This window comes from Leopardus geoffroyi, chromosome A3 (assembly GCF_018350155.1).
Source record: "Leopardus geoffroyi isolate Oge1 chromosome A3, O.geoffroyi_Oge1_pat1.0, whole genome shotgun sequence".
Taxonomy (NCBI): Eukaryota; Metazoa; Chordata; class Mammalia; order Carnivora; family Felidae; genus Leopardus; species Leopardus geoffroyi.
In genome coordinates this window covers 79,128,850-79,155,163 of record NC_059336.1, presented here as the reverse complement: position 1 = coordinate 79,155,163, position 26,314 = coordinate 79,128,850, and the positions used below count along the sequence as shown (strand labels likewise).

The following is a 26,314-nucleotide window of genomic DNA, read 5'->3' as shown; positions in this document are numbered from 1 at the left end:
AGGAAGGCACAGATTTCTAGAATGTTAACTATTTCTTTTGGTACACCAAAGACTGAAGGAACTATACTCTGGCTTCCATTGACGCCATTTTGAGATGTGAACTCTCATTATTGATGTTTTGAAGGGATTCTACTTTTTCCATCTGGCTGCTTTTAAATGTTTTCTTTTGTTGTCTGCAGTTTCACTCTGATATGTGCAGGTATGGATTTCCTACTATTTTTACTGGAAGTCACTGGAATTTTTTTTTTTTTTTTAATTCCAGTTAGTTAACACAGAGTGTTATATTAGTTTTAAGTGTACAATATAGTGCTTCAACAATTCCATTAAAGGGAATCACCGGAATTCTTTTTATTTTTTTATTTATTTTACTTTTTAAATTTATTTTTTAAAGAGAGAGAGCAGGGGAGAAGGGCAGAGGGAGAGAGAGAGAATCTTAAGCACACTCCATGCTCAATGTGAAGCCCAATGTGGGGTTCAATCCCACAACCCTGGGATCATGACCTGAGCCAAAATCAAGAGTCCAACACTCAACCAACTGAGCCACCCAGGCACCCCTGGAATTCTTGAATCTATAAATTAAAATCTTTCAATAATTCTGAAGTATCTCAACCGTTCTCTCTTCAAATTTTGCCTCTAATACATTCTCTTTTTATTTCTATTGGGAACCCCATTAAGAAATTAGTGCTTCTTACATAAAAAGATAAATAGTGTAGAATACTACTATATGAGGTACTTAAGAGATTTCAAATTTGTAGAGACAGAAAACAGAATGGGAGTTGCCAGGCACTGAGGGGAGGGGGAATGGAGAATGTTGATTGGCTATAGAATTTCAGTTTTTGTAAGACGAAAGAGTTCTGGAGACTGGTTGTACAACAGTGTGAATATACTTAATACTACTGGGCCGTACACTTGAAAAACAGTTTAGATGGAAATTTTTATGTTTATTTACCACAATTTAAAAAATGACACGCACTCTCTAGGTTTCTTACTTTTAGATTTCTCATCATTTTGTCTCTCTGTGCTTCATTCTGGATAGTTTCTTCTGACTTTTATCTTCCAGTTGTATCTAATCTCCTGTTAAATTTAAATTTGCCACTGAGCTTAAATTTGTCACTGAGCTTAAATTTGCTAATAACCCAAATTCCTTGGCAGTAAATCTAATCGTACCCATCCGGCAAAACCCCAATTCTGGACGAACTCAACTACCCATTTTCTCCATGTTTGCACTCAACCAGCTTAGGAGTGCTAGAGAGAGTGACATAAAAGACATGTTGGGTTTCATTGTAAATTTATGATTACCAATCTCCCATGGGCTCTCAAACTGCTTACTAACCTACAACCTCTCTCTGGAAAATTCACTCTCATGTTTTCCAAAAAGACTACTTCAAACCTTCCCTTTTCCCTTATTATTAGCAGATGGCTTTACCCCCTACTATATAGAGAACAGGAAAGGCATTAAATTGGAAAAATTTATCTAAATGACAAAAACACAATTTTACTAATATCTGCAACCATTCTACTCTTCTCTACTGTTACAACAGAGGAACTGCCCTTCCTCCTGTCTAAACTGAGATTGCCACATGTGCTTATGATCCCACCCTACCCTGTGTCCTCATGGTCTTATACTTGTCAACCTCTCTTCCTCAACTGGATCCTTCCCACTGCCTTTTAAAAAGGTCTCTCCTGGGGCACCTGGGTGGCTCAGTCGGTTAAGCGTCCAACTTCAGCTCAGGTCACGATCTCACGGTCCGTGAGTTCAAGCCCCGCATCGGGCTCTGGGCTGATGGCTCAGAGCCTGGAGCCTGCTTCAGATTCTGTGTCTCCCTCCCTCTCTCTGCCCCTCCCCCGTTCATGCTCTGTCTCTCTCTCTCTCTCTCTCTCTCTCTCAGAAATAAATACACGTTTAAAAAAATAAATAAATAAAAATAAAAAAATAAAAAGGTCTCTCCTATCAAAACAAAATAAAGCAGAAACAATAAACAAATATCTATAACGTAATACTGACTTACTTTCTACCTTTTTCAAATTTCCCAAAAGAGTTGCTATTCACATTGTGCACATTTGTTCTTCCACTCACTCACTCTGCAACCCTTACCAATCTGGCTTTGGGATCTAGCACTTTGACAAAACAGATTGTCACACTTATGAATTCCAGGTTACCAAAGCCAAAGGACACATATCTTTCATTATTCTATCAGTATTTGGCAGTATTTGGCATCATGGTCCACTTTTTCTTTCTTTAAATACTACTCCCTTGACTTTCACGACAACATCCTTGGTTTTCCTCCTATTATTCCAGCTGCTCCTGATCACTTTCTTTTGCAGGCTCACACTTCTCTAACCAGCCATTAAACTCTGGGAGTTTCTCTGGGCTCTGCCTTAGGCTATCTGCTCTTCTTATGCTTACCCATACCTGCTGGTTTCAATTCTTACTTATTTGCAAAGAGACTTAAAATTATCACCTCCAGGTAGCCAATTCTCTGAGCCCTAAGACCCATGCATCTAACACTCTTTGTTAGACACCTCAATCTCAGACTGTCCAAAGCAGAACTCATGAGCTTCTCTCCAAACCGGATTCCCTTCTTGTTTCCTCGTCAGTAGACAGCACTACCACCACCCAGGAGCACAAGCAAGAAACTGAGTTATCCTCGACTCCTTCTTCCTCTGTGGTATAATCCACCAGGCCATTTCAGTTTTACTTCCTAAATACTGAATTCATCTCTACGACCCTAGGCCAAACTATCATCTCTCTCTAAGACCACCATGGTAACTTCCTCTTGTACCTGACTGCACTTACTATTCCCAAGCCACTCTCCGTCCACACTGTGAGTGATTTTCAAAATACAAAATAAAGAAAAAACTGTAACATGGCCTACAAGGTCCTGGCCCTGCAGGGCCTATTTACCCTGCCAACTTTTTCTCAAACTATATGTTTTCTACAAAAGGCAGTTTCTTTCAGTCTCTCTCATTCACTGTGTTCCTTTTGGCTTTGGTATTCAGATTAGAATGCTCTTTCTTTTCCTCTTTGCCTCATATACTCCTATCCATTCTTCAGATCTCAACTGAATGCCAACTCCTTGACTTGAATGCCCACATCAGACCAGCCTATTATAGATATTTACGGCCCTGTGTACTTCTTCAAACATTTCCTTGCATGCTTTTTTTTTTTCCTTTTGATAGTACTGTATGAACTAAAAGCTCCACGAAAGCGGAAACAATCTAATTTTACAGAAATTAGATTATTCTCTGACTTGCACAGTGTGTGAAACAGCTTTGGTGCTTTATAAATAACTGCTGTATGGATGAGGAAGAGAAGGAGGAGGAAGAGCTTTAGATTCTTTCCCCCCTACGGATCAAGGACTCTAACCTACAGCAATACTCACATATTGTACCAAGATATATGTGCAAGGATGTTCATTACAACACTGTAATACCATCAATCTGGAAATAATCTAAATGTTGATCGACAGGAGGATGGTTAAATAAATTGTGATATATGCACGGCTTAGGATATTAAACTGCAGTAAAAGAAAATGAAAGATAACCTAAGTATACTGTTGATCTAAAAGGGCAGAATAGTATGAATAGTATGATCAGATTTCCAATACCAAAACATTGCATATAATTTGTGTCTGAAATGTATAAAATGTCTGAAAGGAAACTGTTAACTGGTTACCTCTAAGACAAGATGCAGAACAAGGGAGTGGAATAAAGAGGGTCTCCTACTTTCTACTATACTTATTTTTTGTATTCTTTAAAGTCTTTCCTACAGGAATGTATCACCTTTATACTTTGTATTTTATACTACACTTTTGGGTCATGATCTCAGTTCATGGGCTCAATCCCTGTATCAGGCTCTGGGCTGATAGCGCAGAGCCTGCTTGGGATTCTCTCTCCCTCTCTCCCTGCTCCTCCCACGCACTCTCTCCATCCCTCTCTCTCAAAATAAATAAATAAACTTAAAAATTAAAATAAATAAATAAATAGATAAAATCTAAAAAACCCCAAAACAACAAAAAACAAAATTTACCTTTGTTAGCTGAGTGGGATCAAACCGAAGAACCTTTTGGTTACAACAGGGATAAACACCAGTGCCAACAGTACTCAGTGAACTTGCTGCAGTTGGATAAACCACTGTTTCTGAGTGATACTGACAATGTGAAAATTCTATACAGAGAAAAGCCTGAAAAAAGAAATATATAAAAGCAATGATTATTCCCACAATGAAATTATACATCTCAAAAAATTTTTACTTAAGACACATAACGTATATTCCATTTACATAATATGTACAGAAAAACAAATCTTTAGAGATACAAAGTAGATCAGAGGTTGCCTAAGGTTGGAGATAGACTGGGAAATGACAGCAAATGGACACAAGGGACCTTTTCGGAATGATGGAAATGTACTAAAATTGGATGGTGGTAATGGTTACACAACTCTGTAAATTTACTAAAAATCATTGAATTGTACATTTAAAATGAATTAATTTTATGGCAGGTAATTATACCTCAGTAAAGCTATTAAAAAGCAAGAATAAAAATACTTTATTCAAAATTCAGGTGCATTAAGTTGATCTCGATGTACATCTAATTTTATAAATGGCTAATCACATAAAAAGTTTTCCAAGGAAAAAAATGAAATAAAATTTGCCTCACTTGATTATTCCTAGACATATTTTTTAAGATAAATATTTAGCACCAATATTAGTGAAAACTATGGAACAATTCTGAATCACTGGTCAAAAACTGACCAAGGTTTAATTATAAAATTAATAGTTTTCATATGTGTTTTAAGTTCGTAAAATAATTTAAAGAAAATTTAAAAATTAACAATTTTAAGCACTGATGTTGAACCTAAAAGCAGTAAAAGATAGTCTATGATGAGGGAGCACGGGGCAAGCTGACGGCAAAGTACAGGCTAACAGCACACTCCCTCAAGGTGGGCCATGTATGATATCTCCTGGACACTTCCAAAAACAGGAAAGGAAAAAAAAAAAACAACCTCCAAATGGTTAAACTAATAAGAGTCTCCATCAGTTCACAAGAAAAAGGCAATCTCCTCAATGGCCTAATGTCCAGGAACTCCCCTACTGTCTTAATGTTAATGCTTTGCTAGAGGGAAAAACAACCTTAGCTTGACAATAGTTAGGTCTCCAGTAAGTCTTTAGCATATGAAAGTCTCTTTGGAAACTTCTCTTTGACTTTACCTATCCCAAGTCATGGTATATAACCAGCCATTCTACACAACCCCAATGCAGCTCTTCCTGCCCATGGGTCCTGTCCCTGTGCTTTAATAAAGTCACCTTTTTTGCACCAAAGACATCTTCAAGAATTCTTTCTTGGCCATCAGCTCCAAGCCCCATGATCCCCACCATCACCCCAAAACTTCATCAGTCTATATTCAAAAGTCTTTGCTGTTAGTTCCCATTATGATTTTCAAATGGTTTTTTTTTTTTTTTTTAATTTTTTTTTTTCAACGTTTATTTATTTTTGGGACAGAGAGAGACAGAGCATGAACGGGGGAGGGGCAGAGAGAGAGGGAGACACAGAATCGGAAACAGGCTCCAGGCTCTGAGCCATCAGTCCAGAGCCTGATGCAGGGCTCGAACTCACGGACCGCGAGATCGTGACCTGGCTGAAGTCTGACGCTTAACCGACTGCGCCACCCAGGCGCCCCTTCAAATGGTTTTTAATTTAAAAATATGGAGTCTGATTAAAGCTATAGGGTGCACATACACAAAATATTTTGCATATGAACTATTTTATGGGTTTATAAACTCTCCGTAATATATATTTTTTAAGTGTTTATTTTGAGAGAGAGAATACCAAGCAGGCTCCATCACAGGCCACAGCCTGACGCAGGGCTTGATCTAAAGACCCTGAGATTGCGACCTGAGCCAAAATCAAGAGTCGGACACTTAACTGACTGAACCACCCAGGCACCCCTAATTGGATTTATTAAAGTGTAACATTCATATAGTAAAATTTATCCTTATACAGTAAACTTCATCCTTTTTATGAGGTGTGACAAATGCATTTAGTCACATAACTACCACCACAGTCAAAGCCTAAGCCACTTCCATCAGCCTAGAAACTCCCCTAGGCCCCTTTTGAGTTCCTTCTTCCACCCTAGCCTCACACAACACTGATCTGTTTACTGTTTCTATAGTTTTGGCTCTTCCGGAATGTCATGTAACTAGAATCATACTGTATTTAGCTTTTTGAGTCTGGCTTCTTTTACTTAGAAAATGGATTTGAAATTTATGCACACTGTTTTATGTGTCAGCTTATTCCTTTTTAGTGATGTATAAATGCATCACAGTATGTTTATCCACCCACCCATGAAGGACTTTATAGTGTCCTACTTTGGGTCCATTATGAAAAAAGCCACCATAATAAACATTTCCATACAGGTTTTCATGTGAACATAGGTTTTTATTTCTCTTGGGTAATTACCTAGAAGTAGGATTGCTGGATTGTGTGGCTAATGTAAGTTTAACATTTACCATGCCTAACAGTTTCCCAAAGTCCTTGAGTCATTTTGCATTCCTACCAGCTATGTATGAGAGTTCTAGTTGCTCCACACCCTCACCAGCACTATTTACTGTCAGGCTGGTGCATGTAGTAGTCTTCCCTACAATGGAGTATCACTAATAATCAAGGCTATCAGGCTTCTAAAATCTAACTTATTTAGCATTTAGAACACAGAAAATGTGAGGGATTCTTTTCACTTTTTTATAGCATATTGAAGAGTGAGTTGTAATATTTAATATTTATTATGGGGGCGCCTGGTTGGCTCAGTTGGTTAAGCATCCAACTCTTGATTTTGGCTCAGGTCATAATATTGAGGTTGATCCCTGTTCAGGATTCTCTCTTCCTCTTCCTCTGCCCCTCCCCCTTTTCTCATGCTGTCTCTTAAAAAAATCCAATTAAAAAATTGTGGGGACTAGAGTTCACTGGGTGGAAACTTACACAGTTTGAAAAAACTCCCTCTGATGGTTCTGATAAGCTGCTCTTCTTTCTATCTACCAAAAATCATTACTCAAGTGAGAGAGGAAAATTAGTGAGGAAAGGAGATATTAGGGATTTATAAAAAATTTTATGTAGAACACTCTAGATTTATACCTAACACTAATTAGGAATGACTGTGACCTATTAAAATCTATTTATTTTATAAAATTATTTATTACAGGTACCTTCATATAGTAAGCTTCTTGTGGTTTTATTACAGACTTCATTTATTTTTAAAAAATGAACAAAATCTTTTAACCTTTTTGGGAACACAACTACAATAAGCTACAATAAGAAGAGCACATATCGATAGTACCATACCTACAAAGTGTTTCTGAATTTTTGAAGAAATTAATGGGCTAACAGAGAAAGTCTGGCTCAAAATAACTAAAGGTAGTAAGGACTTTGTTGGTTTTTTTCCCACTGAAAAAACAGATTGGGTCACTTAAAACCTGTTGGTTTTCTAAAAATTAGGCAAGGTGTTGATTGTTTCAGCAATGAAAGTAAAAAGGAAGATAAAGATACACAGTAAGAGAGATGAAACCAGATGGAAGGAATGTTTAATAGTGTTACCGTTTTGCCACTAGTTTCTTTAAAAAGATGTCAGATATTGTCTAAACACATCCAAACATACTAGTTAAACATCCTGTATTAAAAGAGCCTACTATGCGGGGTGCCTGGTTGGCTCAGTCAGTAGAGTATGCAATGCCTGATCCTGGGGTTGTGAATTCAAGCCCCATGTTGGATGTAGAGATTACTTACAAACAAAATCTTAGAAAAAACAAAAAAAGGGGGAGCCTGCTATGAATGTTTACAGAACAAGATATTAAAAAAAAAAAAACAAAAAAACCTCACCTGATAACATCTTGAACAAGTTAGCCAGTTGACTGTTCCCCACAAGCGCCAATATACATCTCTCCAAGATTTTAATTCTTCAAAAAGACTATTCAAATACTCATGAACATCCCAAGTCTTATCCCTGGGGAAAAGAGCCTCAATTATTATCTTATTTTACAAGCAAGTAATATAAACAATTTGTTTTAAGTACATGTTTTTAAATTTGTGGCTTATTTCCAGTAACATTCCCCAAATGTTGGTTGTGGGATGGACTATACTGACAGTAGATAAAATTTCATGTGGAGTTTGTTTATTCTCTTTTTCTGTGGACACAAGAAAAAGATATAAAAGATTGAATGCCAAATTATTTTGCTAAACTATACAAATTATTTTGCTAAGCTATGTTAAATGTAGTTTGAGCAGACTAACAGTAGGCACATGTTGCTAAATAGAACCTTTATTCTAATTGTACGTATTATAGAATAAGTTGTTATTAATTATTGGTGATTCTAAACATTTCATTAATATATTATTTATATTATTTTCAAAAGGAATTCTCTAATAATTCAATAATATAGTAATATATAATCAGGTCTTAGTAACATACATTTTTAAGTTATAAACTTAAAAAATAGCAAAGGCTTAAAACCCTATTGGCTATGTCCATATGTAACTCATGTTCCTATTTTTCCCAAATCCCTTAATCTTTTGAACTTTTGCTATTTTTGCCCTTAGTTCAACAAATAACAAGATGTCATGATGTTATTACAAATTACATAGGCACATCTGTTTTAATTAAAGACAACTGAAAAAATATCAACAGCTAACTTGCACGGAAATGCTTTAAATAAATCAAAAATGGATGTTGAAGTCAATATCAATTTTTTTCAAATAGTATTAATAGTTATTGCTGTCAGAATGAAAGTGCTTTCCAAAAGGTGAAATCAAGTCTTAAGACAAAGAAGTATAACATCCTAGGTGCTTACAATAACTAATGAAGATTTCCCTGATTATCATATGAAGACAAAAATGAAACATTTTATTTATTTTATTTTATTTTATTTTTTTTAATTTTTTTTTTTTTTTTAACGTTTATTTATTTTTGGGACAGAGAGAGACAGAGCATGAACGGGGGAGGGGCAGAGAGAGAGGGAGACACAGAATCGGAAACAGGCTCCAGGCTTTGAGCCATCAGCCCAGAGCCTGACGCGGGGCTCGAACTCACGGACCGCGAGATCGTGACCTGGCTGAAGTCGGACGCTTAACCGACTGCGCCACCCAGGCGCCCCTAAAAATGAAACATTTTAAACATGACTGTAAAGGGTGCCTGGCTGGCTCAGTTGGAGGTGCATGGAACTCTTCATCTCGGGGCCATGAGTTCAAGCCCTATGTTGGGTGTAGAAATTACTAAAAAAATAAACTTAAAAAAATAAAAATAAAATAAACATGACTATGCTATTAATACTAGGGTCATATGTGTTTATTTATATTTGTTTTAATGTTTAAAATATGCAATTTAACATTTATAGTGAACAAAAGCGCTATACATTTTTTATCACAGAAGAAAAAAAACAAACAAAATTAAAAGCATCCATAATATTATTACTTAAAGGTAACACCACAGTTTACACTTTCGCGAAATGTTTCTAGTTTTATGAACTTTCTTCCCCCCACTTAATTCACGACTAACAACTTGCTATGTAAGTACACATTCTTTTACAACATTATTCTCAAAGGTTGCACACTGAGAATGGATTAGATATGTTACATATAGATATACTACTACATGGATATATTTTAATTCACTTAATCATTTGGATGTTTCCCTTTTTTTCTATTTAAACAATATAGCGATAAATGTTCTTGTTGAGTGCTTTCACAAATCTAACATTACCTCTTTGGAGAAATTCCTAGCAGGAAGATATTTTTAGAAAATACATACATTTCAGAATTTTTGCTTTTCTGAGATATTATACCAATTTGCAACACTCTCCCCCCAACTGATAATGAGAACTAGTTTTGAACCTAAAGGGGAATAAGAAAAGACTACGTAACTAATGAAATACTGACAGAGTATGAAGAATAAATAGATTATGGAAAATTCAATTTTATTTATTTATTTTATTATTATTTTTTTTTTTAATTTTTTTTTTCAACGTTTATTTATTTTTGGGACAGAGAGAGACAGAGCATGAATGGGGGAGGGGCAGAGAGAGAGGGAGACACAGAATCGGAAACAGGCTCCAGGCTCTGAGCCATCAGCCCAGAGCCCGACACGGGGCTCGAACTCACGGACCGTGAGATCGTGACCTGGCTGAAGTCGGACGCTTAACCGACTGCGCCACCCAGGCGCCCCGGGAAAATTCAATTTTAAAGACAATTTCCTCATTCACCAAAATTTACCTGAAAGTAAATTTGGTTCTCTGTCAAATTCAATATAACATTTGTATAAATAAAATCTGTTAGGGAAATAATTTTTAATGACAGTGACCAGAATATCTTTCAAGATTAATGTGGAATAATTTTTACTATTTTAAAGTTTAAAAAATCATGAAATTTACTTAGTAAATAAAATAAAACTTTTGCAAAACTTTGTTTTGAAAGTAGCATCTTTTTTTAAATTTTTAAAAAATGTTTATGTATTTTTTTTGTTGTTGTTAACGTTTACTCACTTTTTGAGAGACAGAGCACGAACTGGGGAGGGGCAGACAGAGAGGGAGACACAGAATCGGAAGCAGGCTCCAGGCTCTGAGCTGTCAGCACAGAGCCCGACATGGGGCTCCAACTCATGAACTGTGAGATCATGACCTGAGTTGAAGTCGGACACTGAACCGACTGAGCCACCCAGGCGCCCCAAATGTTTATGTATTTTTGATAGACAGAGACAGAGTGCAAGCAGGGGAGGGACAGAGAGACACAATTCGAAGCAGGATCCAGGCTCTGAGCTGTCAGCACACAGCCCAATGTGGGGTTCAAATTCACGAATCGTGAGATCATGACCTGAGCCAAAGTTGGATGCTTAACCAACTGAGCCACCAAGGTACCCCGAAAGTAGCATCTTTCTAAGTCAAAGTTGGATTACATTCAGAGAAAAATGTTATCCTATGCCTTATAATACTAGTTAATGTTTTTAGACAAACACTAGTAATTCACATTTAAAAGCTACATTTTATTGTTACTGCACCTTATGTGAATGTAGATAATATTTCCATGTTGATCCACATTGATTTTTCCAGGAATGCAAGGAATTCTTCTTTCTGTTTCTTTTGTTAAAAGTTTCTTACACAAACAGCATCTATAACACAAAGAACATACAAAAATATCCAAGGAGAAAAATTTTAAATGTAGTAAAATTAAAGAATTTAGCTGCACTGTACAGAATATCAAAGAAAAATACATCACCATACCTGTATAATGTCGCTGCATTATTCCGAGAATCTGGGTTCAAGTACTCAGGATCAAAAAGTCTTTCAATCTTCTTACAAAAAAGTTTACTATTAACAACAAATGACGGACAAATTAATTTTCTATGTTTACATTACGAAAATTACTTGATAGTGATGAAAATAAATACTGATCTACCTGCATATGTAGAAAATAAAATTAATAAATCCTTAGAGAGCCACTCTGGGGATTTACGATATATTTATAGTGTTCTAAGTAAATAAACCTGTTAATGAGAACTGCTTAATTAAGAATGTATTTTCAGGGGCGCCTGAATGGCTCAACTGGTTAAATGTCTGACTTCAGCTTAGGTCATGATCTCACACTTCGTGGGTTCGAGTTCTGGGTTGGGCTCTGCGCTGACAGCTCTGTGTTTCCTCCTCTCTCTGTCCCTCCCCCACTTTTGCGCGCTCTCTCTCTCAAAAATAAATAAACATAAAAAAAAAAAAAGAATGTATTTTCACAAGAATATTTGGTAAAAACATTCAAGATTGAGGAACTTGAAAACTTAAGAATCCTGGGTCTACCAATAATAACTTGGCATATTTGAACGTTGTTTTCTCATCTATAAAATGGGGTTAATATGGGGTGCCTGGGTGGCTCAGGTTAAGTGTCCAACTTCAGCTCAGGTCATGATCTAGTGGTTTGTGAGTTCAAGCCCTGTATCAGCCTCTGTGCTGATAGCTCAGAGCCTGGAGCCTGCTTTGGATTCTGCATCTCCCTCTCTCAGTTCCTCCCCCACTCACACTCTGTCTCTCTCTCTCAAAAATAAATAAAGATTAAAAAAAAAATAAAATAAAATGGGATTAATAATCCCAAATTCACAAGGTTTTATGAGGGTTAAATGAATAGTGTTTTTAAAGAGTGCCAGATATAACATTAAGCAATTGATATATATTAACAAAAACTTATTGATTATACATACTATGAGCAAACTGTAAGTCTTATGTCATTAATTCGAAGTGTATGTCCTGAGGCTAGGTCTGGATTTAGGATATTAACCCCATTTTTAAGTATTTAGCTCTCAGATAATTGCCCTCTGTCTCATCCCCCCTAAGGACTAAACTTTTGTATAATCCCCTGCATTAGCGATTTCCCCCTCTGGAATGAATCATTTTGATTAGCATATAAACATTATCTAGTATCTACCTTAAAAAAAAATGGTCTCCTGGGCCTACCTATCCCTAATGGCTAACTGCTAAAATTTTTAGTATTCATTTAGAGCAAAACATCGGGAAAAAAGTTTGTCTAAATCTAATTGGTCACATTTCTGTCCTCATTTCACTCTACATGGTAGCTGCATTCTACACATTTGATCACTTAATCACTTCCCTACTTCTTTTTTTTTTAAGATTTTATTTTTAAGTAATCTCTCTACCCAGTGTAGGGCTTGAACTCACAAACCTGAGATCAAGAGTTGCATGCTCTATTGACTGAGCCAGCCAGCGCCCCAATCACTTCCCCACTTTTGAAACTATCTTTCCTTTTATCTTCCCTTTGACTCACTGGCTCCTCCTTCTCAGGCCACTAAATGGCCACTCCTCTGTTGAACCTCTAAATATTGGATAGTCTTTATCAATATTCTCTTGCTAACAATTGGAAAATTAAATAAATAAATAGCATTTAAAATAGCACCAAAAAATTTTTACCTAGGAATTAAAAAAAAGAAAGAAAGAAAAGTATCTCTACACTGAAAACTATAAAACGTTGCTAAGATAAATGGAGGGTTATACCATGTTCATGGACTGAAAGAGCCAGTACAATTGAGATCTCAAATCTTTTCAAATATAATCAATGTTAACATCAAACTCCAGCAAGTGTGTGTGTGTGTGTGTGTGTGTGTGTGTGTGTGTGTGTGTCTATGAGAGAGAGACAGAAAGAGAAAATGAGCAGGCTGATTCCATATAAATTATGCAAAAATGGAAAGGACTTAACATGGCCAAAATGGCAATCTTGAAAAAAGGCTAAGCTGGAGAATTTAGATTACTACATAGCAAAAAATATTATAAAGCCACTGTAATTAAGGCAGTGGGCTACTGATACCAATACAGACAAAAAAATCAATGAGACTAGACAGCTACATGCAAAGTAATAAAATCGGATCACTTTCTCACACCATACACAAAAAAAAACCCTCAAAACAGATTAAAAACCTAAGCGAGAGACCTGACACCATAAAACTCATAGAAGAAAACACAGTCAATTTCTTTGACATTGACTTTTCCAACTTTTTTCTAGATATGTCTCCTTAGGCAAGGAAAACAAAAGCAAAAATAAACTACCGTGACTATACCAAAATAAAAAACTTTTGCATGGCAAAGGAGATCATCAACAAAACAAAAAGGCAACCTATTGAATGGGAGAAGATATTTGAAATGATACATCCAATAAGAGGTTAATATCGAAAATATATAAAAAACTTATACAACTCAACACCCCAAAAAACAATCCAATTAAAAAATGATTGGAAAAGTAAATAGACACTTTCCCAAAGAAGACATACACATGGCCAACAGACATGAAAAGATGTCAACATCATTAATCATGAGGGGGAAATGTGAATCCAAACCAAAATGAGATATCATCTTACATGTGTCAGAATGGTTAGAATAAAAAGACAAGAAATAACAAGTGATGGCAAGGATGTGGAGAAAAAGGAACCCTTGTGCACTGTTGATGGGAATGTAACTTGGTGCAACCACTATGGAAAACAGAAGGGAGTTCCTCAAAAGACTGAAAACAGAACTACCATATGGTTCAGTAATTCCAATACTGGGTATTTACTTGAAGAAAAAAAAAACACACTAATTTGAAAACATATATGCACCTGTCTATTTATTATAGCATTATTTACAATAGCCAACATATGGAAGCAATCCAAGTGTGCATCGATATATGAATGGATAAAAAAGATACGGTATACGTGTATATACAGTGGAATACTACTTGGCCATAAAAAGGATGAGATCTTGCCATTTGTGACAACATGGATGGACCTAGAGGGTATAATGCTAAGTGAAATAAGTCAGAGAAAAATCCCATATGATTTCACTTATATGTGGAATCTAAAGAACGAATGAATAAATGAACAAACAAAAAGCAGAATCAGACCTATAAATGCAAAAAACAAACTGCTGGAGGGGAGGGAGGTAAGGGAATGGACAAAAGGGGTGAAGGAGAGGGTGAAATACAGGCTTCCAGTTACAAAATGAGTAAGTCATAGGATTGTATTGGCATTGTAAGGTGACAGATGGTAGCTACATTCGTGGTAAACACAGCTTAATGCATAGAGTTTTTATTTTTTTTTCAACGTTGTTTTTTTTTTTTTTTTTTTTTTTTTTTGGGACAGAGAGAGACAGAGCATGAACAGGGGAGGGGCAGAGAGAGGGAGACACAGAATCGGAAACAGGCTCCAGGCTCTGAGCCATCAGCCCAGAGCCCGACGCGGGGCTCGAACTCACGGACTGCGAGATCGTGACCTGGCTGAAGTCGGACACTTAACCGACTGCGCCACCCAGGCGCCCCTAGTTTTTAAATCACTATGTTATAACCTGAAACTAATGTAACACTATGTGTCAACTGTATTTCAATTTTAAAAAAAAGAAGAGATCAACAGAACAAAATGGAGAGTTTGGAAACACATGGTGCCACTGCAATTCAGTGGAGAAAGAATGGTCTTGCTAAGAAACCTCAGCCAGTTCCATGGTTTCAAATCTATCTACTCTTGTATTTCTATTTTAAGCTCTGATCTCTGACCTAAGCTTCAAACTTATATATCCACCTACCTCTGCTATCTTGCCTGGATGTCCAAAAAGTGTATTAAATATATTAAGTAATCTCAATAAGATCCAAATCCACCTCTTGAACCCCTTACCCCAATCTCTCCTCTATTAATGGTATTACCATCTACTTAGTTGCTCAACCTTAAACCTCAACCTAGTAATTATCCTAGGATACACTCTTTTCCCACATTATTCCATTTGCAATCTGTCAATATTTCTAATAATACACTCTGCATCCATCTACTTCTTTCCAGCTCCACTGCTCCTACTCTAGTCCAAACTCTTCATCTCTCACCAGATTATCACACTAGCCTCTCCTCATCAGTCTCCTTATTTCTCACATCCGTATAGTCTATTCTCCACAGAGCAACAGGATGGTCTCTTCAAAAACAGATAATGCCACTCCTCTGTTCCCATTCACATTTAGAATAAAGTATACTCTCTTTGCTGTGACTCAAACAGCGCCTAAACTGCCGACTTTATCCCATACTACTCTTCCTCTTTATAATAAAGCCAGTTTTAATCATTTTGAACATAATTCACTAACACGATATGCTCATATGTACATTGTAAAAAATAAGTACTAATTTTTATCTAGAGTCATTGGCTCTGGATAAATTTTACTTCATTTAAAATAAAATAGAGGGTCAGTTGGGTGGCTCAGTCAAGCAGCTGACTCCTGATTTTGGCTCAGGTCATGATCTCGCAGTTCATGGGACTGAGCCCCACGTTGGACTCCACGCTGACAGTGTAAAGCCTACTTGGGATTCTCTCTTTCCCCCTCTCTCTGCCCCTCCCCTGCTCATGCTCTCTCTCTTCTTCTCTCAAAATAAATGAATAAACTTTAAAAAAATAGAAATATTTCTAAATATATTCTAAAAATAGAATATTTCACTAAAATGAAATAGAAATATATTTCTTCTAACAGGAACATTAGGTTAAAAATTAAATTAAAAAAATTACCTCCTAAACTTATCTTTCTTGTCCTTTAAATCATCAACTTCATTATGTGTGAACAGGTCAGCTATACGTGTGAGAAGATTTGCATTAATACAGTTCATGTTGCATGGGGTAGCAACTATGGCATTCATATTCTTGTGGCAATACTGAATACATTGCTCAACCTGAAAAAAAGAATAGAAAATGAATGTTGAAAAGAGTAGCATGAAGGACAATGTCATTTCAATACCTTTCAAAGATAAAATTCATTAAAAGCTCGATCCATGGATTACTAGGCACTAACTGCATTCAGGTTAATCTATACTGGGCTAATCTATACTGTTCCAAAGTGAGCCAGCAGGCCATAGTTGTACAAACCCATACAAAGCTAGAAAAATAATCTTCAATTTTCCTGGCACACTTTAAACAATAATGCAATGAGCATCTTTCATGATTGTGGCAGGTATGTATCTTAGTCCACAAACTCAAGTATACAAGATATGTAATTTCCTAAAACTAGACTTAGTGGCAATTTTAAGCCTCTACTTCTCTGAGTGGCAGAAATATAGTCACTTCAGGGTTTTCTCAGTTGTGTTGTGCTTGCTTTCTGACTTTCTTCCCCTTTCTCCAACCTGAGGTATATTTATTTACTTTTTGAGGTGGCTTTGGGGTTTGGGGAAAAGTAGCTCTGGCTAATCATGTATTCTTCCAAATATTTTGTTATGGGAAAAAAAAAATGCTTTAGGGCTTAGATTTCAAAACTCAAACATTAAGGATTCTTTCCATCTCTGCTTTTTTTCTATAACCCTTCCCTGGAACAATTAATACCAGCAACTAAATAGGGAGCAACTAAAGAATAGAAAGAATACAGAGAACTAAGCAAAACCTTAAACACTCAAATAAACAAACTTCAGGGGCACCTGGGTGGCTCAGTAGGTTGAGTGACCAACTTTGGCTCAGGTCATGATCTCACGGTCTGTGAGTTAGAGCCCCGCGTTCGTCTCTGTGCTGACAGCTCGGAGCCTGGAGCCTGCTTCAGATTCTGTGTCTCCCTCTCTCCCTGCCCCTCCCCCACTCATGCTCTGTCTCTGTCTCAGAAATGAATAAACATAAAAAAAAATTTTAAACAAACTTCACATCTGTTAATATAGCAAAGGAGTACTCTGCCCTAACACAAACATATATAAACATGTGAATGATTAAGAAATTGATTAAATAAAAAGAAACAAATACATTTAAAAAACTTTTTTTTTAACATTTATTCATTTTTGAGAGTGAGAGAGACAGAGCATGAGTAGGGGAGGGGCAGAGAGAGAGGGAGACACAGAATCCGAAGCAGGCTCCAGGCTCCCGAGCTGTCAGCACAGGGCCTGACATGGGGCTCGAACTCACGGACTATGAGATCATGACCTGAGTTGAAATTGGACGCTTAACCGACTGAGCCACCAGGCGCCCCAAGAAACAAATATATTTAATGTTAGAGTCTGATATGTATTTGTATATACTGTGCTTTTCTGTTTTATCAACTACTCCTTAACAACAGACATTAGCATTGGGTTTATACATATACAATTATATTAGTATTTGGGTATTTGTTTTTAATTCACTGATTTGTAAATGAAAGACACAAATAACCAAATATGCTTAAAGAAATTACTTAAATAATGAACAAATATATTCAAATTAATTTTCATTTAATTTGGTTTTACAGCAAAATCCATCTTGGAGTAAAGCTAATTCTGCTTAGTTTCACCTAATACACCAGTAAGCTATTCCTTGAAGATAAATTGTTTGCTGTATAGACGTAATATACAAATGATACATACTAGTTTAACGCCTTCCCAACAGAACAAGAGCAGTTTATTCTAATGGAATTGTAAGTAAGAAGAGTTAGGAATTCCTAGAAAAAGAAAGATGAGACAAAGCTTTCCTGACACAAGAGAAGTCATTTTAGGCCCCCAGATATTTTCTGTGATCTGTGCTCCACTTGCCCAAGCACCACTTCTTACAGAAGTGTCTTTAGGAGGTGTCAGAATTACAAAGAAATACAAAGACCTTAACAGTTAAGAATTTTAAGAGAACAAAGGGAACACAAAAACTAACAGTCTCCACCAGGCCTGGAAATAGCCTGACCAAAGTAGTGGTAAAAACTCTCATCGCTGTTTCCGAAGTAAGCAAGGCCCTGCACTCCTCACCCAAGATAACAAACCCAAGACCTCATCCAGTTTAAACCCATAGAACCTTGCCCTCTTCCAGTTACCTCTGTTTCATTATAAAATTGAAGTTTCCATCCTAGGTGGAGCACAAGCTTCATTAACATAGCACAGGATGCCTGTGCTACGTCATACCTTTACTTGGTATGACAGAGCTCCCCTTTATGAATGTTCATCCTAAACCCTAAATAAAAGAAAATGATCACCCCTCCTTGGCGAGTCAAAGCTCTGGAAGTTATTCCCCATGATCTCCTTATTTGCTGCAAATAGTTTCCTTTGTGTGACAACTCCACCTGATGCAGGCTCTTAGTTTAACTCACCGCGAAGCAAATTCCTATTAGTTCAGTTACAGAATCACACTCTTGAGTTAACAACTACTTTAGTAAGATGTCTTAGAAATTTCTAGGCACTTGAAGGAAAAATCAAGTTGTATGTTAAATTAAGCATAGGTGAATAAAAGAACTTGGATCTTTTATTAATACTTACCAATGAATCCATTTTCAAAAACTCTGAAGAAATAAGAATTGAAATGACATTTCCTGGCTCTAAAAAAAAAGAAAAAAATTTAATTCTCCTTTTGATTTGTACCTCAATCTCCTCAGGACAAGGTCCTTCTCACCTTAAAAGAGGATGTTACATTATAAGAGCAGTTTATTATAACATTACTACATCATATGGCTTAGACACACGAAAGAAAGAAAATGCAATGTTAAAATATGGGGTATAGAGAAAGCACATAGTAAATCTGCCCGATAATTAGATTTATATCTAAGTAAAAAGACTCCAGCTAAAGATACGACACATGCAAACTTCTGCTTAACTAAATCAGAGAAAAAGGTAATTAAAATTGAGACTCTAATTTATCACATAAAAAAAATCATAGTGAGAAAATCTTTTAAATGATTAATGAAAGCACTTGTTATTAGTGAAGTTATTTCAAAGGCAGTACAATACTTGTCATGAACAATTATTTATTTAAAAGACTCTAAAAGGTAACATAAAATTTACTACTGCAGAAGCGCTAAAGTTACTTCCTAAAGGCAAACTTAGGCGAGGCATAACCAGAGAAAGGGGAATGCTGGTTGACACTACTATTTTGGTAAACCTAAGTCATCTCCTGTGAGGTATATTTAAGGAAAAAAAAATGTGATTTTTCCCATTATAGCACTGAGATAATCCTTCCAAATAGAGGACTATGCAATGATTAAAATAAGCAATTCCAATCTTTGTTTAAACAATAATTCTAGGTTAAAGGCTCTCAGATAGAAATGGTGAAGGGGACTGGTGAAAAATTCCTCATGAAAAATTCCTCAGGGAAGAGTAATATAGCTCATTCCAGCTAAGACCACTTGTCTGCATTATTAGAGATTTAAGTAAGCATTCTGGTGGTTTTCCTGGTTAGAATATAGATTGCTTTTATAAAAGTTTATGTTTGTAGCTACTGATATAAGGTCAAAGATTACAGAGTGACTAGTTTTGCTCCACTTCTTTTACCTTGACTATATGCATAAATATGCTGGATAAAACATTTTTTTTCTCCCTGCATAATTTAATTTTTTATTTCACATATACATAACCATATCTGAGTGATCTGGAATTTCTGGACTCCAACTGGCTGAAAATTTTTATTTAGCAAGCTTGTAGTTTTTATTTAAGAACCACCAAAATCTCTTTTCATTAATTTGATCCTTAAAATCTATTAATAATAAGTTTCTTCAGAAAATGTTTATATCCCTATAGATTTATTTACTAATAAGAATTTAAAAATATTTTGGGACTGCTACAAATAGCAAATTCTAAGGCACAGACTTTATTAAACTACAAGTGTGATTTCCTATACAATGCTATACCCGACTAAAGATTACTCATTATTCTTCCTTTCATCTAGAACACCAGTTCTCAAACTTTTACTTTTTTTAAGATTGTATTTTTAAGTAATCTCCACACCCAACATGGAGCTTGAACTCACAACCCCGAGACCAAGAGTTGCACGCTCCAATGACTGAACCAGCCAGGCATCCCTGGTTCCCAAACTTTTGATCTTAAGACTCCTTTTTTGTTGAGATGGGTTAGAACTATCAGTATAAATTAAAACAGGAAAAATTTAAAATATTTAATTCCTTTTAAAAGAATAAACTCATTATATACTAACATATCTTTATGAAAAATAACTGTATTTTCCAAAATACAAATTAGCAAGAGTAACACTGACATTTTTTTACAAATTTCTTCGATATCCAACTTAAGAGAAGATAGCTGGATTCTATATCTGTTTCTACATTCAGTGTGTGGGTAGTCTTCTCTGATGTTCCATCAAAACTCAACAACTGATAGTTTCTTTTAAAGGTTAGGTGTTATGGAATCTGAAGTCGTATCAATGAACTTTTCCTATTCTGTTATCTCAAAGTCAAATGATTTATCTTGCACTTTGAATGGATCTTTGCTTAACCCATGCATGATTTTAACATCACGCACTGTCATTTGGAAAATATTGGTTCACTGAGTTATGCAGATCTTCTAAATGTTGAAACATTTCATTGTACAATATATATAAGGGACACCTGTGTGGCTCAGTCGGTTGAGAGTCTCACTCTTGATTTCGGCTCAGGTCATAACGTCAGAGTCATGAGATTGAGCCCTGTGTTGGGTTCTGCACTGAACATGGAACCTGCTTAAGATTCTCTTTCTCTCTCTCTCCCTCCCCCACTACCACTTCTTCACACACACTCTCTAATATATATATGTATATATCTCTCTCTCACATTTGTTAATATCACCACCAGTCTCATCAGAAAAGTCTTTTAAATATGGAGAAACTGTCAAGCATGTGGAAGCAGATACAAGTTTTCCATACTCTCTCACTTGAAACCTTGAATTTTATTATTGACAACAAATACTGTCAGTTGTTTCCCTTCAGTTGATCAGCTTAATTCATTTTCAAGAAAATATCTTGCCTAAGTCTGGATAACCGTAATTTGCCTCTCATTCTTTCAAGTAAAAATGGTTTTCTCTTTTTCAAAAAGCAGCTGGTTTAGCTTGCAACTCAAACAACTGCACAAGTGCTTTTCCTCTAGACAACCATCACACTCTAGTGTGCAGAAGTACACCTCCGATGCCATCACACAGAACATGGAAAAGATGCATGCTCAAGGGTCAAGAGTTAATCAAATTACTCATCTTTACTGTTTCATCAAGGACATTCTTAAAGTGAGACTGAATTTATTCTTTTCTTTTTTATCTTTTTAACTATGAGCACATGTTATTCAAGAATATGATGACCATTAGTACAGTTTGGTGCCCCTGCCCAGATGTGTGCCCTCCATTACTTCTATACCATGTGAACAAATGGCAACAAAGAAGAAGACCATAAGATATTAGTATTATTATATATATTGTCTTGACTTTGTGAACCTTCTAAAAGATCTCCAGGACTCTGGGGCACCTGGGTGGCTCAGCTGGTTGAGTGTCTGACTCTTGATTTTGGTTCAGGTCATGATCTCACGGTTGTGAGATTAAGACCTACATTGGGCTCTGCGCTGAGCATGAAGCCTGTTTAGGATTCTCTCAATCTCTCTCTCTCCCCTCCGCTGCACCTCCCCCACTCATTCTCTCTCTCTCTCTCAATATAAAAAAAAAAAAAAAACAAAATATCTCCAGGACTCCAGAGGTCCATGTACCATACAATGAGAACTGCTAATCTAGAGACCTGTCTACTTGCCATACATTCACTATAATCTACTAAAAATGATGAGGTATCAGTTTTCTAAAAGGTGATTACTAAATCTAGGCACAAATACTAATGTCCAAATAATTTTCCACATTGCATGTTTGGTGTGAAGCAACTACCAGGTGACACATAAATTTCACTACAAAATAAGCAATAGATGGTCTTTTACCTAAAGTGGGCATCTCACAATCTTTATTCTCCTTAGTGTTCCTTTTAACATATCTTATCAACCAGTTGAAAATGTGAACGTCACAATGAACTGAAATGTCCACCTCTTCCCAGCGCTGGGCATCCATAGATAAATATTCAGCAAAGTACTTCATTTCTGCTATCAAAAGATCTCGTGGGCAAATAAAATCTTCTTTCAAGTTTTTTGCTTCATCACATACATGGATCACCATGTTTGGCCTTCATAAAAAATGTTACACAGAAATGAAATTATTAGAGTTTTAGAAGAGGAGCCAAGAATACTGACATTTATTGGAAGTACAAGAACAAGATGTTTTTGGAAGTTTTGACCATAAATAAACTTGAAAGGGTTTGACATTCAGAATTTTTCATAAAAGTATCTTGCTAACCTGATCTATATCTTAGATTTTGACTAAATATAGTTAGGTTATTGACCTAACAGCTTAAGCTATTAAGCTTATTAAGCCTAATAACTTAAGAACTTAGAAAAACAAAAATATTTTTATTACAGGACTCATAATTTACATGGTTTAAAGTTTAGTTTTCAAGTTATAAGTTAATAACAAAGTTTTAAGAACTAATACCAATTCACACACACAAAAATTAAATAACACATTCTAATTCTTGTGAGGAACGTAAAATAGTACTTTTACATGGTTATGGGTATGAGGAGATAAATATTAAATATTAAAATTTTATTACTATTAATAAATAAGAAAAACAGTTAAAATCATTCATTGAAGAATCAAAAAATTAGCATGGCTACTTAGTTATTTTTAACAGCAAGAAAGTTTATTTCTATGCATTCATCAAATATAAATTAGTAAATGTAGTTAAAAGAATTAAGACTACAATGTGTTTATTAACATATTTTAAAAATAATTTAAGAATAAGTTTAGATGATGCATCAGAAAGACTGCTTAAAAAATACATAGTCCTTGAATTTACTTTCCCTTGAAAATTAGATCACCTCAAAAAGAAATATCAGCATGATCCACAACTACTTTCATGTCATTACAAAAGAGAATAAATCAAAAGAGACACACTGTCCTACAATATGAATTTAATGTGTTCAATGGAACTTCATAACTTTCTAATACAAAAAGATCATATTTGAAACAAAACTGGGCTCCCAGATAAAGGATTATTAACCAACACTATTGTCAAGGTCAAAGGAATTTAAATAACTCTTCACAAATTGTTCTTCCAAAGAAATCATGGTCAAAATATAAACAGGTGCTGGTAAGGTATGCTTGTATAATGAAGCATAATGTTTCTATGGATTTTAGATCTACAGTATGAAATACTAGACAATCCCAGCAAGAAAATTATCTGATAAATTTTGTGACACACAAACAAAACTATCAGTTAAAAATCTATGTGAGTAAATTAAAAATCCCTGAACTATACACTTCAAAAGGGTGAATTTTGGTTTATTGTAGTAAAATACACATAACATATAATCTGTGATATTAGCTCTTTTTAAGTGTACAGTCCAATGGCATTAAGTACATTCACACCGTCATGCAATCATCACCACCATCCATCTCCAGAACTATTTCAAAACGGTAAATTTTATGGTATATGAATTATATATGAATAAAGCTGTTACAAAAAAGAAATGAAAACCTATCAGAACTGAAAATACAGAAATGAACTCTCAGATATGATGAAAATGTTCTATATCTTCATTTGTGTGATGGTTACATGGTGTATCCATTTGCCAAAACTCATCAAGGTGAATACTTAAAATATATGTTAATTTATTTTATGTAAAATATACAAAACAATCAAAACTTGCAATATACTGAAAGGTATATTCTAATTTTTAATGTTTCCATAATCAGAATTATATTCCAATGGCTCTAAAATACACATCTAGTTTCTTTACCAAAATTGGAGAACTAATGGCAGAGATTTTTCTTTGGGTTTTAAAATTTGCTTTTCAAAGTTTTATATTAGTAGAGGCTATTTTTAATATTTACAATATGAAAATGAATTTTTTATGTGGAAAACTGTAGTCCAATTTAATTATAACAGGAATAAGCCATGTTCAGCTATCAAGCAACTGTTATAGTTCAACACATGAACTGTTCTGATTCCAACAGTTTCAACAATTGTGTAATGTGAAATTCCTAAATTATGGTAACTGATGTATACAATCACCAATCGTATATTTTATAATTTAAAGTTGATATTCATATTAAATCTTATCTAGCAAAGAACCAGCCTCCTACCCTTCAGATTCTTCAGTCTTTTCTCCACCATTACGAGTAGTACAATTTTCACTTTCTGAAGAACAATTCCTTGTGGAAGCTATACTATGTCTTCCTTAAATACAGAAACAAACACATACAAAAACAAAGGGGGAGGTTAGCGTTTCTAGCTGAGAAAGGGTTTTTACTTACTGAATGGTTATACTGTAAATGCATGGTTTCCAAGGCTAAAGATGGCACTTTGTTAGGTGGCATTTCCCTTAATATTTCTAAAGGTATATGGAAAAAACAGTACAAAAATAGGATCACACATTGCTAACGTTACACTGAAGATTTAAAAAATGATATGGTGTGAATGGGCAGGGATCAAATGTTCAGAAGCCAACAATATAGTTCTCTCTTCCTGAAGCAAGTTTTTATATTGGTACTTCGCTGTTGCTGAGGTTCAAATTATTTACTACACTCAGGATTTCTAAAATCAGTAAATATTTCCAACATAATTGCAGAAAAGATCTTTTCTACACTGCCACTGTGGTATTCGAAGCTACTGTTGACTACAATAAAAGGTAGCTGTAAAAAAAGATAACATAAGGAACAAGCAACATTTCCTCAGTAAAAAAAATTAAGTAGAAGGTATAGGTCAACAAATCTCTGAAATTATGACATAACTAGGCCAACAGACTGGAGTAGTAAATTTTGATATAGTAAATAGCTTTTTTTTGGTAATAGAGTTTGACCTGTATGGTAATACTAAAACATTTTTCAAATATAGCAAAGATAATTTTCTAAAATTCAGGAAGATACAAATACTAATAGGTTTTCCAGTAATGTTTATATTAGCCTCTAAGTAAATAAAGTTGATTGAAATGTGTATGTTGCAAAATTATCATAAGGACAAACACTATATTTTGTTTTCAAACCTTACCTGTTTTGGAAACTGCATCTTGACCAACTGGAGTTTCCTGAAATTCTCCCTGCATGTCAAGAAGTGACGATTTGATATATGTGGCTAAGGTTTCCACAGGACTCTCTCCAGCAGCCATTAGGGGATTATATTGGTTGTCAACAGGTGAGCTGCCACTGCTCCTCAGTTCATCAAACCTTTTTGCACACTGTAATGACATCAAGGAAGGAAATGTAGGTCTTTCGTAACTAAAAAATAAGATTATTTTCTTGCCTTCTATTTGACAATAATTTTCTATAATCATTTTTTACGAGTGAATACTAATCTCTGCTGGGTAATACCTAGAAAATTAGCACACATTTCAATACACAAAAGCTTCTGACTTTTTTTTTTTAAGAATTCAGGGTAGAACTTTTTTTTAATACACTTTAACCCAGTGGCATAATATGTTTATGCTGTTATAGGAAAATGAAGAATGTCTTTATAAACCATATTTCCCTATGGTCTGTTTTTATTATCAGTTGACAATTTTAATAATTTAGTTAAAAACTTGGTTATTATTTTTACATTAACTGAGTTCCCGCCAGGAATCAGACCAAATTTTAAACTTCAATGGAAAGCAAACCAAAAAGAATCTAAATCGTGACACTAGATTTTCTTTATTAAAATAATGAAGACTTTGTTCTTACCAACACTGAGGTTCACCTTGCACAAAACACAGTAGTAATACGTCATGGCCACATATTTGGGCATAGTTTGTTCTAGCACAGTGTTTTCCCCTTAACCCATCAGTTACTCAAGAAATCAACTTAGAAGGTCCAGATCAGCAATTGAAGAGGAAAAAAAAAAAAAAGAAGTAAAATTTAATAGATTAGAAAATATCGGAAGTGCATTAAGCATACTAGGCTAAGTACTCCTTCGTGGAAATGTCATTTCTATGTGTGTCTTAGGTCACAGCATAAAATGCCTTCCTTAATGCGGATCTTGGTCAAACAACACTGCCATAGCATCCATTTTTAAATCTGCACCAACATCAACACGGATGACAAA

The 26,314-nt window shown here is 35.3% G+C and overlaps 1 protein-coding gene across 6 annotated transcripts in view; it reads right to left on the bottom strand.

The window, feature by feature from the left end:
• The window catches only part of SANBR (SANT and BTB domain regulator of CSR), a 66,733-nt gene that overhangs the window by 27,546 nt on the left and 12,873 nt on the right, over nt 1-26,314 (bottom strand). For 4 of the 6 annotated variants that reach the window (XR_006703484.1, XR_006703483.1, XM_045446148.1 and 1 more), the window contains exons 3-11: nt 25,286-25,472; nt 24,382-24,475; nt 22,125-22,363; nt 18,715-18,773; nt 16,040-16,200; nt 11,258-11,344; nt 11,035-11,145; nt 7,869-7,992; nt 4,031-4,183 (exon numbers count right to left, since the gene is read on the bottom strand). Coding sequence is in view for 4 of the 6 variants with exons in the window: in XM_045446148.1 (XP_045302104.1) it covers nt 4,031-4,183; nt 7,869-7,992; nt 11,035-11,145; nt 11,258-11,344; nt 16,040-16,200; nt 18,715-18,773; nt 22,125-22,363; nt 24,382-24,475; nt 25,286-25,472 (1,215 nt within the window). In the remaining 2 variants the exon portion in view is untranslated. Of the gene's footprint in view, nt 1-4,030; nt 4,184-7,868; nt 7,993-11,034; nt 11,146-11,257; nt 11,345-16,039; nt 16,201-18,714; nt 18,774-22,124; nt 22,364-24,381; nt 24,476-24,552; nt 24,630-25,285; nt 25,473-26,314 lie in introns of those variants that run through there. The other 2 variants (XM_045446150.1, XM_045446149.1) reach the window with 2 other exon arrangements.